A 16,552-nucleotide genomic window follows, 5' to 3' on the forward strand; every position below is an offset into this window, starting at 1 on the left:
CACTTTTCTGCATTCAACCTGTTAGTACCTTTGACGATCTTGAACCGATTTTATCTGTGGTTTAGAAAGCACTCGTGTTCCACTAATCACGAATTATTTAGTATTTATCAGTAATTCCAAATACTTTCTACGTTTCCTTCTAATCAAGTAAGATGTTAAAGGGAAAAGACGACGGCGTTTCTTGCTGTGTTCAAAACTGGTAATCTTGTTTGAACTTTTAATGGTTTCCGTATGAAGAATATTCGTTTCTTCTGACGCATTTCCTAGCGAACGACTTGTAGTAAATTTTGCATGGGATTAATTTCTAAAAAGCATGGAAGCATTTCTTCTGGCATTTTTCATTTGTAAAGATCACCATTTCATATTGACACCTTTCTGGTGGTCGGTTTTTTTTTTTAAAAGTATCCATTTCCTTTGGTATATAACGTCTATATGTACTTACCGTACTTCTTGTTATATTTTTTGATAGCGTTTGCAATTACGTTTGTATGAGAAAGATCGTAAAAATGATACAAAGTGGCACTGCTACCAGTGATGGTATTTCTAAATACTGATTATTTATTCTTACAGGTGGTATCAAAGTACAGAAGTAATGAAATAAAACTACGTTTGAAATTCTAACATTACATTTATCTTAACCCGAGCCAACCAAAATTTCGACATCAAGCAATCAACATTTATCAACAATCATTCTAGCTTTCAAATTGCACTAATAGGCACTTCAATCAATCATAATGTTAAACGAAACTGCAATTGTTGAACACTGAAAAGGAAACGGTCGTAGTTAGGCCTTTCAATTCGTGATTTTCCAAAGTAACTCTATGCTTCCATCGAATAGAGTCCCAGGATTCTTCATCTTATTCATCGAATATAGTCCAATCTATAGCATTTATCAATTCTTAGTTCCCAAATTATATTAAAAGAAGCTACGATCAATCATGGTCTTCGAAAAAATTCCGACTATAGAACTTTAAAGAAGAAAAAAATGCTGTTTTTTACTTCCTACCCCTAAATTCTCGAAGTAACTATAGTTCCTGCGCAGTAGGATTCTGATATCAATCAATCTATAACAGTTGTCAGTTTCTAGCTTTCGAATTGCATTAGAGGAAACGACAATTAATCACAGTCTTGAACAAAATTCCAATTATAAGATGTTAAAAAGAGAAACCGATGCTCTTCACTTTCTATCCCAGAAGTTTCAAAGTGACTCTATGGTTCCCGCGGGATAGGGTCTCGGAAACGTTTCTATGTGGTTCGCTGCATAGTCGTGTGCATCGAGGCGATAGGAAACGATTCCCAGGAGGTCTGGAGGCTATCAGAGGAGCGGCCAAGGACGTCTTCGTGGCTCGTTGCGTTTCAACCCGTTATGCACGAGCTCGTAACTTACAATCGCTGTATTCCAGACAAGGCAGACACGGATTTCCCTATGTTTATTGTTCTCGCTTTACCCTATTTCTTTTAATGTCGACCCTCGCAGTTTCGCTTGCTAACATTAGTTTATCGTAAAATCAACGATTGTCGTTCATTAGCGTAGAAAGTAAAGGAAAAATTATTATTAGAAGGTTTATAAGAAAGTAATGCCATAGTTTTGTAACGTGAAGTATTTATTTATTTTCGTTGTAAATAGGGAGTAGATTTCGCTGAGCAGTTTTCATTGGAAGACAAAAAAGGTAGCGATTCTTCTAAACCGGAAACATTGATTGATCAAGAAAAATAGCGTTTCGCGAGGTTTCACCATGGATAGATGCATATCAAAGGATTGTACGGTTTGTATAATAAAGCATTTGTGGTCCCGTTGTTAAACGCTATCTTATTCCCGATTATTAATTATGTTCTGTTTTATATTATTCGTTATTACTTGTCTAAGAATATTCTGCTTTTTAATGCTCCCTTCTATCAAAAGTAAATTACATGCTAGTTACATTTAGTGTAATTAAAATAAATCCAAGGAAAGTCGACTTGTCTTTTTCTTCTATTATTTTTAAATTATAAATTATAGTGTATATTCCAATTAAAATTAATGGTTAAATAGGACATAAAATCTAGTATTTCATTTTCCATTTCTATTTGTTTGCTGTTATAGATCGTAGATTTGGAGATGCTTTAAATCTAAATAGAAATCCATAAAAATGGTAGCAATAAGCAGAAATTAGGGAAGAAAGAAGTTTTTATCTTTTCTAGTCACCAAACATTATTGTATTAACTAACACACGTTCGCGATATACCTAAACTAAACTGAACTCAAACCTAGCCTAATCTAAACGATATTAGCAATAAGGTCACTAAAAAGCAGAGATAGCATTCGCGTCGAAAACTCGTTGAAATATATAACATGCTAGAATTGTTTCTTGCTTCACTTGCTTCTTGACATAGTTTCACGATAAATATGTACGTGTATCTTGCTGAAAATATGCGAGGCGACATTATTACTAATAAAACTTTGACTAATTCTTCTTGTACAATTTTTTAATATAGCACAAGAAATATTTGTGAACAATCTTCCACATTTCAGTTATTCAAATATTGATTAAGTCGAAGCTTATCAGATTCTGCGTTATTGAGGGACATTCTAATTTAACTTCCAGTAATACAAGAAAAATGAAGAAATAGAAAATTCTATGATCCGGTAATATCTCAAATATCCATTTAAATCGCCAAACTGGGCCAACGATAATACGATAGATTGATAACTATTATTCTCGATAAAATAATTTCATCATTTATTTTCGAAAGTTCTTATTTTATGTCTTCGTTAAATTTTTCATGGAATTTTCACTTAATAAATCATTTCCTCTTAATAGATATTATTTTCGATAAAATCTTGAACGTCGAAAATCTCGTTAATAATTCGATAATTTCACGTGCAACCGTGTTTCAATATTAATTTAACATTTATTATTTCGAAAGTTCTCATTCATTTCTATATACAATTCTACTTTTCGTTTCTTGTAGCTTTCATCGAATTTCCACGTGGTTTCCTCTTAACACACGTAACATCGACGCGTAAATATAACTCCAAACAGACGGTCTCGACTTGGTAATCGGTTTCCTCTTTCCCGTGTGCAATCACTTCGAGCAGTAAGCAGTGTCAGTAATTAGAGAAGACTGTACTAATTAGAGCGTACTCGAAAAGAGAAAGCATTTTAAGGAACACACACGCAGTCGTGCGCCTACTTCCGGCACTTCGAGGATCATGAAAGATCCTTATTTTTCCCTCCTCGTCATCGCGAGCTTTTTCATCGATATTACGTGTCATTGTCGTATACTATATCTCGCGAATTTTCGAACAGTAAAATTTCTTTACGACGATTTTTCTATTTTCCGACCGTTAAGCGCACAACCAACGAAAGCTTTTTTCATTATCATCTTTTCCTATTTTCTTTTCCTGATTATAACTGTAGTTTTTCTGTTTGACTTACTTTCCTAGTTTCCACAAGTTTGTGTTTAGTAACGTATGCTAATCTTAAATCCTTTTAATTAAGTTTAAATTAAACTCTTAATTAAGAGCGTAAGTAATAAAGTTAGCGTGAAATACCGCGCTGCGTTTTAGTGAGTTGTTGAAGGTTTGGAGCAGAATTTAAGTGCTAGCGGAATATGAACATTTTTCTGACTTTTCCGAATTTTCTGAATTTCAAATATCTGAATTTTTAAATCTTCGAAGCTTTGAAGAACTGAATCTTTGAAGCGCAGAATCTTTAAAGCTCTGAGATTTTGAACCATTGATTTGAGGCACTGAATCTGTGAAGCTTTGAATCCTTGAAGCACTGAATCTGTGAAGCATTAAGTCCTTGAAGCACTGAATCTGTGAAGCACTGAATCCTTGAAGCACTGAATCTGTGAAGCATTGAATCCTTGAAGCACTGAATCTGTGAAGCATTAAGTCCTTGAAGCATCAAATCTTTGAAACATTGAATCGTTGAAGCACTGAATTTTTGAAGCACCAAATCTCCAGTATTAAATCTTTGAAGCGTTGAAACTTTGAAGCATTGAATCTTTGTAGCGTTGAATCTTTGAAGCATCGAATCTTTAAACCTTTGAATCTCTGATTCTTCGAGTCTCCGCACCTTTGAACCTTTGAATTTCCGAAGTTTGAATCTGTCATGTTTTTGAATCCTTGAATTTTGAGGTTTAGAAGTCACACTTTAAATAAAGAAAAAATTTAAATAAGGAAATTTCAGAGATGAGCAACGATAAGAGATACAACAAAACGTTGTAGAAAATAAATTTATCCCACAAATGTTTAAATTGAATGGAAGTCCCGTATTTATGGTAATGTATTACGTAAACGCTGAACGGTTGACCGCAAGTGTCTAATATATTTAATGGAAATAGGTGTTTGTAGAATTTCGATTGTAAAACTGTATCCACTCGCCGGGCAGTCAGTGCAAATGCAATTATCGAGCGGCGAGGTTAATAGATTTTTAAGATAACGTGGTTTGCAGATAGTTTGTCAAGGAGGAAGACAGCGGCTTACCGCAAACATAAATTATCGGCACACGGACAACTGCGCGAGATTTACAGATCATAAGTCAGAGATTCTTTCTTCGCTCAAATTCAGTCGATTTTCTTCTTGGTCTTCAATTTTACATACAGTCAAACAAAAAAGGTAGTAGTCATCTGAGTGTAGATTTTCTATTGACATTAGCACCTGAGAATATTTCCATTATCAACAACATACGATAACATTTTGGAAAAACCATAAATTCATCTCGGGATGATCTAGAAAAAATAATTGTATGAAAATTCTGGTCTGTGAGGATTAGAAACGTTCTTATAGTGGAAAATTTGCACAGAATGTTACTGCAAAAATTAATACTTTACAATTTGGTCAGTATTTCCAGACTTTTTCAAAGTTCAATATGAAAAGGGCTATTTAAATAAGTAAGATATCATCAAAGAAGGTATCACAAATAATTATATTTAATAATTCTACTTTAAAACTATCTAAACCTAACTTCAATTTGGCGCAAAGCGCATTTAAATACTTGCAATTCGTCCATTAAAACTAAATTTAACTTTAAACCAAACCACATGTTGAATCTTTTTATTGTTATTTGTTATACGTTTTTTATTTTTCTATGCTATCTCACCATTTTATTAATGAATATTTATATAGTTAGCTTTACGTTAGGTTTAGCTTTAGTTTTGATATAAAATTAAAAGTGCTTTGAATTTTTTGTGACACTTTTTAGAATGATATGTTACTTTTTTAAAAAACCCTTTTCGATATATTGAGATTAACAAAAAATGGGAGATACCGATCGAGTTATTATCCTATAAAATGTATAGAATGTTGCTATAAATTTAGTCTGTGAATATTCTTTATATAGAAGTTATTCTACATTATTATACATACATTCAACAATCATATTTGTTTCTTCGAACCATCGATTTTACATCGTTTAGGTCTAGTATAGCTTAGATCTTCTAAGCCGATATAAAATCAATTATTTCTGTTGCTCTACTTGCTTTAGATCTTCTACGAAGTTGATAGAATTTAATATACATAGCATATCATAACCATCTAGAATCGAACTAGGATTCAGTTGTTCTACAAGCGGCTCGGGGTTGAATTTATAAACTTGATCACGAGCTAGGCCTTGATCACGGATTTTAGTTTCACTTCGTATTCGATCTATCGTCCGAAATAGCCGAGTATCGGTGTACCAAGGCCACAGGAAATCATTTCCAAACAAATACCGTTGTTTATTCACTTGCCAACAGTGGCACGCCATCATTGTTGTCAATTATATTCCTATTCCATATTTTCTTCAACATATTTACATAAAAAGTAATATTACGATTAGATTAGCAGAAATACGATTACTGTTATTATATGCATACATATTTGAATAATTTTACGATGTTAATGGATATACAAATTAAATTACTTTTACCAGAAAAATTCCTTAAACGACCCGAACAAGGGAACAAAGGTAATAGGATTATGTTAGAATACTTCAGAATATGTCTGACAACATACTGTCCGTTTTCCCTTATCCTCTCCATTCTCGTTCTCTATTATATGCACGTCATACGTGTATAATACGTGTATAGACAACAAGTTGCAATTATTTTGTACGCTATAAAGATATAAAAACTATAATAAAATACTGTAAATTGTAATTATTATCATTCTATTTATTCTATAATTTCTAGTATCTTAATTTACATTTTATGTAAAATGTAAGATCTTAACTATATGTACGTAAATTATGTTCTATGGTCTCGTGGCTGAAAAGTGCAATTTTCATTGAAACACGCGAGTGACACGGCAAATTGAATCAAAGTATCAAGATTATGAAAGTGTAACGTTGTTGGGCCGTCTATGCCGTGAATGCAATTAAGTTATAACAAGAAACCGTGGCGGTTAATTGATATGTAACAAAGATAAGCCGCTAAAAGAGCGGAAATCATCGTTGTTCGTTAATAAAAGTGTTTTCAATTCCCTTTCACCGGCGTTTATCTGGAATCTCGCTGGATTTTCCATGGACGGACAATGGTTGGCTATAGGCGAACGCAACTGCGTGAGACTTAATGGATATTTTATTCGGTTTCGCGAGTTATTGCCTATCAAGTTAATTTCACCGCCTGCTACCGCGTTCAATTAGAAACGGTGCTCGCGATTTCACGCAAATTTCTGTAGATTGTTATTGCGAAAATAGAAAGAAATGACGCGAGTTGTTTTTGCAGTTTCAAGATTAAAATGACACTGATTAATGCAGAGGGGAAATTTTTAGAATTTTCGGTTACAAGATTAATTTTTCTTTTTTTTTTTTTGGTGCGCGAGAAGGAATCATTAATCTTGGTGCACAACCCGTTGAGTATTTGCGTTTCGAAATTTGACGTTTGTATCGTATTTTTATTAAGCAAGATTAAATGTCGCGAAATTTTGAAAAAGAATTTTCATAATAATTCACGTAAATTTCACATCGATGTAACGGTAGGTTTTATATACAAAAATTAATATGCATACAAAAATTCTTCTACGCTTAACACATTCAGTTTTCTTGTATGTTCTGTCTTCTGTATTAATATTCCATTAATAATCTTTGTTTTATAAAAAGTAGATAAAAAGGACGAAATTAAATATCCTAAAATAAAGTAACCAACCTCTAAACCCACTAATAAATTTTCGATCGTTTATTATTACTATTAATCGATTAATTCATAAAGAAATCTTTCTGTCAACGTGGTCAGACTTCATTCTACGTGTCACGACGTTTCTACCGATCTTTATCATCTCAAAGACAACGAAGAATCGTTTCAATCTCTTCTTCTTCTTTTTTTTCTTATTTTTTACCGCCTTCCAAGACCTTTAAATCCAATAACAAAATTGTCAGTCATTTATTATTACCACTAACCAACGAATTAATAAAGAAAGCATTCTTGTTTTTTAACATGGCCTGACTTCATTCTACGCGTCACCACGTTTCTACCGATCTTTATTACCTCAAAGACAACGAAGAATCGTTTCAATCTCCTCTCCTTTTTTTTTTTTCTTATTCTTCATTTTTTTACCGCCTCCTGGGGCGTATACACATGACTCATTCCGTACTTGAGTCAGGTAAAACGCTCGCGTGTTGTCGATTACGTAAAGGAGTATCTTGCAGGGGAATCGGGATGACGGAGAACCGTGGAGGAGAGGAGACGAGAGGAGAGAAGACCAGGGAACATAGTAATTAGAGGCACGCTCTCGGTATAACGAAGGAGTAGAGCAGAGAACTGGTTCTACCGTTAACAGAAATCGTTTCTGGTCAGATTCAGAGCCAGCTTCTTTCTCTGTCTCCGCGACAATTGGCCTTTACGGTATTTCCGCTTTTGTTACGTAGCCGCTCCGAACAGGAACTCGGTCAACTCGATTCGACAAACGCGTTCATTTTACATTCCCGTTCGCGAATTCCCTTTCAGGATCAGCGTAAACGTCCCCAGTTTCTACATCAATGTTTAGTTCATTCTAAATCTGGATTCAGCTCTGACTGATCAAGCTCTAACGCTTTATCGTTAATTAATCGTTGAATATTTTGCTATCTGTTTATTGATCTTTGAGCTGCCTTCGGAAAGGGTTTTCTGATATCTCGGACTTTTCTACAATCTGTGAATTTGAAACTCGAAATTTCTAATTTTCGGCTCGAGATTCGAAGACCGTTGGAACTTATTTCTTATAGATTTATACGAATTATGGTACTTTGTTGTTGAAGAATATATATAGCTATAATCGATTATTGATTTTTAAATCATCTTCGAAAAAGGATCTCGATACCTTGTACTTTTTCAAAACTAAACATTTTAATTCTAAATTTCTTATTTTTAATTCTAAATTCGAAAACTTTCATGTGTCGTAGGTCAGTAGGAATTGTTCTGTGGTATTTTATCGTCGAAAGATTTCTAGCAATATTCATTTTATTAATTTACTACTTCATTTATTTCGAATCATATCCATCTCCTAGGATTATTGGCGACTACAGTTGTATACGATTATGATATCTCATTAGCTTATACAATATTAGGCTATCAGGCCATCGTTTGGTCATATGTATGCACGATATTTACATCCGCATTAGTGGGAATATTATAGTAATATTTAATTACTGTTTCTGTCTGAAGCATTCGATATTCCATGCAAAATTTCTTTTTTCGTGGTTCCTAAATGAATAATTAATAGCCAAGTCAAATACAACTTGTTCTCCTATCTTTTTTAGATGCTTTTAACCTCGTTTTCATCAGGACGATTAGATTCTCCTGGATCTCTCAGCTTTCCTCGTAGCCATCGCTCTCTGCCATTCTTCCATTTGGTTTCTTCTCGTGTTTCGCCGTCTCGTTGCTCTTCTTCACCTTCGTTCGTCACGATTCTCCCTCTCTTCTTCCCGTTTAGCCGGCTGTTGCTCGTGTTCTAGCCGCCACGCAACGCGAGATTAGTTCCGCAGAACTGGCGACGACCGACAGCCTTGAACCAAATTGCGAGCTGTCGTTGTTTAGTTGTTTAGCTCGCGTGCACGGAGAAACTCGGTGCACTTCGTACAGTTATTAGGCGTTTAACGCTGGAGCATTAGAATCATCGAAATGACCAGCTGATCGTTTTTCATAGTAACTTTACAGATGTGTAATGCTACAAATTTTGAAAATTTAGTGAACTTTTGGTAAACTATAGCGTCACATTATAGTTCACTATCGCTATAATCCACTGACTATAGCGACAGTGCAAAGAATATCGTAAAATGGAAAATATAAAGTAGATTTTAAAGAAAACATAAGCATAGGCTTAATTTAAATAAAGATATTTGGTATTTTTATATTAAATATTGAAAATAACTATGATCAAAGTTACCGATGCAAATTTTTATTACAAGTAGCAATAATCTTCTGTCGTTTGTACATATGCTCTTATGCTCATGCATCGTCTGGTATAAGTTGAGTTTAAAGTGGTAGGAGATCGTCAATGCAAAAAAGAATTGGGAAAAACGAGGCATTATATAAGGTTGCTAATCTGTCTCTATTCTAAGCTTCCTTAGGGATATACAATGATTCTACACTTGTAACCTTAATCTATCTTACGCAAATGATAAACAATATAGAAGTTCGAATTTCCTCCTGACAATTGATCCACTAGAAACTTTAACCAACTTTGACTTAAACTTAGAAAACTTTGATCGACTCTATCTTTTACAATTTTCCAAATTTCTATAACCAGATCATAGTATCAGTGCATGGCATCTCATTCGAATATTATTGCGTCTAAAAGGATCATTTTAAATCTTAAAAATCTTAAAGCAACACTGACGAAGCAATCTTTCTGTGTTTTCAAAAATCCTTCGATATTTTTCCACTTCGCGAATTCGTTGGAACGCTGCGATTATACTTTACAGATAATCGCCGGGTAATTCACAGTCATTGGAATTACAATCTGCGACAATCACGGACATAATTCAAAGATCGTTGATACTGGCGGGAGGGAACGACAGCTGAATATGAATATTAAAATCTTCGTTCGTTGAAATCTATCAGACTGTGGTGGCGGCACGACCTCGTCGACAGTCGGTGTACCATGATAATAATCATTGAATGCGGTTTTGTCGCGTTTGAACCGCACGCTCAGCCATTGGAAAAAAGAGAAGAAAAATAGAAAAACCGTTCTGTTCGTTGGTTTCGCCTGCATGGGGCCTCTAACCATGTCGATACAAATATCAACGATCTACGACGAATCTGGCGTTCATTTTTATCGTTACCGCGCATATTTCGCCTTTGGAAAAAGATATGAAAATTGTTTCTACTAGAAAAATTAAGAATTTGATTATTTTATATCTTTTATGTGTTTTCATATTTGGAATATCGAAGGGGAAGAACCGCAGTATTTGATCTACAAATATAGATCAGAAATGTAGAATCGAAATAAAATTCTTTCTCTTCTGAAAGAAACGTTGACTTCTTGTGGAATTTCTGGCATGCCACTGATCGACCATTGTTACTCCAACCTCGCCGATCCAAGGCTACATTCACAATTGCGTAAAAATAATCTTTTAACCCTTTATAAAGCCGTGGAATTTGGAAATCTCCTCTTAAACTTTAATTCACTTGTTTAAATGTATTTCATCGACACATTTACACATGGAACTCGCGTATTTCGATTTATTTTGTAGAAGCTTCTGCGAAACTAATATCATATAAATTAAATTCCTTAGAAATCAATTTTAAGTTTAATTTGCATCGTGGATAATTTCAAATTAATCTGAAAACCAAACTCGGCGAATAATTGGAAAACAACTGGAGATTCAAATTTTCGAATTCGACGATTTACGTCTTTGATAAAAGATATAAAAATATGACAAAGACGAAAAAAAAAAAACGTGAAGAACGTGGCATATGAGAAACAATTAACACAGTCTTCGAAGGGGATAAGAAGAAACGCGGAAGGAACGTGGCGAACCGAGAAGAAGAAACAGACGAGAGAAGCTGTTAGGCCGGCTCACTATTTTTGGAGGAGCATCTCCAAGGCCGCCGACTGATTCGCATGCTCCTCTTTTTCTTTTCTTCCACGAAATAATTTCTGATGGCCGCGGCTTCCGACACCGTGCTGTTGCCGGGAAAAAAAGGTGCAAAGAGGACCGGTGGAACGGGGAGGATGTATGCCATCGCTTATTCTAAAAGGCCTAGCTTCTCTATCATACTCGAAAAAACGAAGGTGAAAGAGCTACCTGAATGGACGGAAACGAGAATTCTTTTTTAAGAAATATCAACTGAATAATGGAACTTCTTAATAGCTTGAGAGTTGGACACTTTGCGGATGTCGTGTTTGATAGAGGAATAGAATGATCTATCTTTATCCGATCATTGAGGAAATCCTTTGTCATAAATTCTTCCTTTCTTCACGTGGACTTTTATTCCATCGTCGTTTTTATCCATTCTACGATGTAGTCTGAGCTATAACATTCACATCTTAGATGTCATCGTACATAATACAATTATTAATGCCTATTTCTTACGAAAAGTTGAATGTATGTATCTTTTTGAATGTATTTATGTATCTGCCGCTAGTAATGCAAGAAATTTTATTAAATGCTAATTATTTCCTAAATCATTCAAAACCTGTCCTTTCCATAGCACCTCTCCTCTGTATGATAATTCAGGAGTTCTTGTAAAAAAAAAACACTATTAAGTGTCAAGATTAAAAAATATTTATTTCTTTATTGGAAAATATTTCATATATCAATAAGAATAGATAGAATTTCGGTGTAATTTCTCTTTCTAAATAGTTATCAATAATGCCAGAATCTGGTGTCGTAACGTTGCCTTTATAGAGAAAAAAATAACCGCGAATAAACATTAGTTAATTGTTTCTTGGTTTCTGTCTATGCCATCTGTCTGAACGAATGGAAAAGAACGGAAGAGAAGCTTATTTCTTACTTTTCAATCTTTTATTGGAGAAAGCGAAAGAAACAAAGTTCAGACGACACAAGATACGAGATATTATGGAAATTACGTATAAGTAAAATTTAATTGTCTTTGATGGAGTGACAGACAGTTTGTAGTGAATAACGAAATGAAATTGGTGTCCTGTAGGAAAACAAGGCAAAGATGGACCGGAAGAGAAGAAGGACGCCGATGGAGAACTATGGGGCAACGTGGAAGCGCAGGCCGCCTTCCTCGGCCCAAACCTCTGGGACAAAACTCTGCCCTATGATGCCGACCTGAAGGTATTGAACCATGTATGTACAAAAACGCGATACGGTAAGCTCACAACTCGGCTGAATACGGATCCTCAATGCCTGGATCTGGAATTATTTTAAACAATCTGGATTTTTGCATTTCTTCTTTTTCCTTTTTTCTTACATCTTCCTTCTTCGTACTAATTGTGAATGGCAATTAATTGGACCTCATTCTTTCCCAGCAGTAGGAAAAATTATCCTTTGTAGTATCGTTTTGTGAAGTTTTACACAAGTGTTGCAAATATATGTAGCATTACAATAGCGATAGATTAGTGGTAGGAGTTTGGATGAAATTCCATAATGCATGGTTCCTTAAAAAACGTGTACGACTTAATCCCTATTTCCTCCTACTGATAGTTAAGAACATTATAAATTCGCCACGTGTTTTATGGGCTACCATTTTTGATAAGAAATAACACATCGATATAGAGGCACACCACGATACAAAATCAATCTTGTCTTATTCTTTCTTTAACAGAAAACCCGATTAACTAAAGATATCTTAATTAACCCATTAAGGATTATTGTTCGGTTAAACATGTTCATATTCTAACGACAATTTAACAGATCCCAGTAATATGAATTAATCGAAGAACAAGAAATGCAACGTTGGTCCTTAATGGATTAATTTTATTCCACGTAATAATCGACGTGTTAACCAACGATCTTCCAAAGAATGTAAGGCGAAAGTCAGGAAATCCACCGAGTTAAAGAACTGTTCACTAAAATCTTGCTTCTTAACAATTCAACAAAAAATGCTTGCAATAGCTCGTTTATTTGTTTTTTTTTTTCTTTCTTTCTTTTTCGCGGTTCATCTTGATACCCATGGAATGCTCGTATTAAGTAAGAACGATTGCTCGTCTCGGCAACCGATGTACGGGCACTATTTTTGTAACCGAAACGAAACCAAAAAGATGATGGTCTTTACTTCGTGTTACAGTACGTCGATCTTGACGAGTTTCTCTCCGAGAACGGCATTCCTGTGGACGGCGTGGCCGGCGGCGGACAGGGCACGATGCAGAGCGGGCAACTGCACAAGATCAACAACACCGAAACGCCAGGACACCAAGGACCGGCCGGTCTTCACTTAGAACCGGTGACCAAACGCGAGAGATCACCCTCGCCGAGCGAGTGTTGCTCCCCTGACACTATGAACCCACCCTCACCCGCGGACTCCAGTGAGTGAATTTCATCCCCTAATTCCTATCTTTTGCGACACACTTCACACGTCGATCTCGGTGTCGATCCTGAGCAATATTAGGGTTTTATAGATTTTATGCGACTTGACTTTCTTCCGTCGAGGGAGAGCTGTCGTTTGGTAGAAGCGGATGAAGTATAACGATCTATTATTTTAGTTTCTGATTTCATCATTTTTAGAAATTTCTTACTTTTTTGTAGAAAGCATTAATATAGAGAATTTTGTCAACGTAGAATGTCAGGAACTTGGTGCTTAACATTTAAGTTTCAGTTTTTTTGGCTTCGTTATTTCTAGAAATGTCTTTTATGGTATAGAATTGTATTCTCAATTATATTTTTTTAACATAGAATTATTTGTATCTGCCTTTTGTATAGAATGTTGGAAACTTAATTTAGTTGGTGAGTTTCAATATCTGTTGGAATTTTATACCTTTCAATACAGAAAACTAGTGACTTTTGGGGGGGGGGGGGGGGGAATATGCATTGTAGGCCACTGTAACGTGATTTTTAACACAATGTTATATCAGGTCACTTGTTACTCGTCCTAAAATTTCTATATTCCTTTCCCAGAATTAATTGTTCGATGCTTTAAATTATTAATAGCATACAACATAGCGTTTACTATATATAATATTGTCCGTCTCTTTTTATTCGAGTGCTGCTTTTACAAAATCTGATCCTTTCAAACGTCTTATAAGATACTCTCATGTCTTTGATAATACTGTACAATTGTTCGAACCGTATAGATACTTGCAGAATTGGAAATCAATGAAATCACAAGATGGAATGAAACATGTTCGTGAGTAATAAAACTCTCTGTCCTGTCCCTAATATTCTGTCGAATTAAGTTAGAATATTAAGGCGCATTTCTATTTTTCGTTTGAATCAAATCTTTGCTGTCGGGTGGCACCTTAAGTTCTAAAAGTGATTTTTCTCAGAACCACATTTTGACCAGATACGCCTATTTGAATTAATACAGCAATATCCAGGATCAGTAGAATTTGAGGATTCAGGGAAGTTTGTAAAAGCTGGCACGTAATTGTTCTTGTACGATTTATGGAAAGTAAGGCAACGATAAAATTACTACAGGATAATATATTTTGACGAAGTCTCAGGATCGACTCTTGCAACAGCGACGATATATCCGAGTTTCCGGACAGCGTATGAAACTAGACTAACGTCGACATTGTCGATTATTCCTTCTCCGCGCGACAGATTCCGAGGACTCATCACGAATACAATATGGCTTGTCTCTTGTAGCGCTCTCGATGGCCTCATCGGGGCGAGACTTCGATCCACGTACCCGGGCCTTCTCCGACGAGGAGCTCAAACCGCAGCCGATGATCAAGAAATCACGGAAGCAGGTCAGTTGATTGTCATATTCGAATTGAATATTTTTCATTCATCATTCGATAAATCTCCTTGTTCGAAGCATTGAATCAATAGGGAGAGCGATCCTTTATAACATTCTTTGTTTTATTTTTATCACCACTACTCTTTGCTTTTTCATTATATTTTCTATCTCGTTTTCTATCCTTTTATTATTATTTTTTTTTCTTTTCTATCAAATATGACCTTATTCGATGCTGAACTTCTCATATTTAATTGAATTATTATTTGGGACACATAATTATTATTTGAAATATTTCTTACTTTAAAGTCAAAGTAATGGAACTTAGAGCACAGAAAAAGAAAGTATTTGATTAAGTATGATTATTATAATATTCCTAAAATATAAAATAAACAGAGGTTCTACTGTACAACTAATTCTTTTATTTTTATCTCTTAGAACCATATAAATAGTTTATTGAAATTCAATTTGTAAGATTTAACAGTCACTCTATGATCTTTAATAAGATTTTCAATATCCTTTTGGTTTTCCTTTACAATTTCTCATTATAGTTTTAAAATACATCAATTTCTACGTTCGTTCTAATTTCCTGCTCTTTTCCATGCCCCGCTATCGGCTACAGTTCGTTCCGGATGACCTGAAGGATGACAAATACTGGGCGCGTCGTAGGAAGAATAATATGGCAGCGAAACGATCGCGAGATGCACGTCGCATGAAGGAGAACCAGATCGCTCTCAGGGCCGGCTTCCTCGAGAAAGAAGTAAATCTTCCCACGCCTCTAAAATTAAAGAATATACATTTAAACCAGGCTCTAAGTCTTTGCGTCGTATTGATGGAATTACGCCAATGTAGTGGAAATCATGTCCTATGTAAAACAGAATCGTTTTTGTTATGGGACACATATGGGAACAGCATCATTCCTTTTCAAACATGCAGAAATATGTATCATAGAATGAAAGTCACTTAATTGTTTTACAAATTTATCTTTGTTCCTGTAAAAGAGAGCCCTTTGCTTTGCTGTACAAATACATGTTTTAGGTCAAACAAAATCTTTCCTAATATCAAGCATGGAACAGTATGATTCTATCTCAACGAGAAGGAATATGTACAATGCGCAGTCACTTACATGTTCTACAGATTTTTCTTTGCTTCTATAAAAAATCCCTTCATCTTGAAGTACAAGTACATTTTCCAGTGATAAACATAGATTAACATTCGCTTATCTTAAAAACCAAGATGAATTTTTCTGTACAAATAAAACTTCTACTATAACTGTATCAGTCTCCAATGGAAGAATCATCCTGTTCTGAGTTAAAACATCATTTACATGAAATGTTTTGTCCCTTGGGATAATATTTGTATTATCACAGTCGATAACTTACGCTCTATTTTTAATTGAAAGAATAATTCCATGAAACAAAAATGCAAAATTTCAGAACATGGGCCTGCGGCAGGAACTGGACCGGTTAAAGAATGAGAACATGCTGCTGCGTGACAAGCTGAGCAAATACACGGACGTCTAACAGTACGCCGGGCAAGCAACAGCTCGTCGTGGTATTAAAAAAGATACAGACACGAGCGTTTGTTGTGCCAGCTCCTCCCACACACTATAGTCGCAGCACTTAGGTTTTTCGCCAGTTCGGATGAAAGAAGAATAATAGAAAAAAAGAAAAAAAAAACGAAAAAAAAGAAGAAGATGAAGAAGGAAAAGGAAGAAGCGCGCCGAATCGCAAGACCATCTTCGATAAATTCGAACCAGCCCACCCTTAATCCCTAGAGGATCCCGAAGATATCCTTCGAT

At 35.1% G+C, this 16,552-nt stretch overlaps 1 protein-coding gene across 8 annotated transcripts in view; it reads left to right on the plus strand.

Moving 5' to 3' along the window:
• The window catches only part of LOC126872781 (thyrotroph embryonic factor), a 97,816-nt gene extending 81,370 nt beyond the window's left edge, over nt 1–16,446 (plus strand). For 3 of the 8 annotated variants that reach the window (XM_050632956.1, XM_050632958.1, XM_050632962.1), the window contains 5 exons: nt 12,058–12,203; nt 13,144–13,381; nt 14,616–14,764; nt 15,374–15,511; nt 16,188–16,446. In XM_050632956.1, coding sequence (XP_050488913.1) covers nt 12,058–12,203; nt 13,144–13,381; nt 14,616–14,764; nt 15,374–15,511; nt 16,188–16,274 — 758 coding nt within the window. In that variant the 3' untranslated portion in view covers nt 16,275–16,446. The remainder of the gene's footprint in view (nt 1–12,057; nt 12,204–13,143; nt 13,382–14,615; nt 14,765–15,373; nt 15,512–16,187) is intronic. The other 5 variants (XM_050632959.1, XM_050632961.1, XM_050632963.1 and 2 more) reach the window with 3 other exon arrangements.
• The last annotated feature ends 106 nt before the right edge of the window (nt 16,447–16,552 follow it).

The sequence above is a fragment of the Bombus huntii genome, chromosome 14 (genome assembly GCF_024542735.1).
Source record: "Bombus huntii isolate Logan2020A chromosome 14, iyBomHunt1.1, whole genome shotgun sequence".
Taxonomy (NCBI): domain Eukaryota; kingdom Metazoa; phylum Arthropoda; class Insecta; order Hymenoptera; family Apidae; genus Bombus; species Bombus huntii.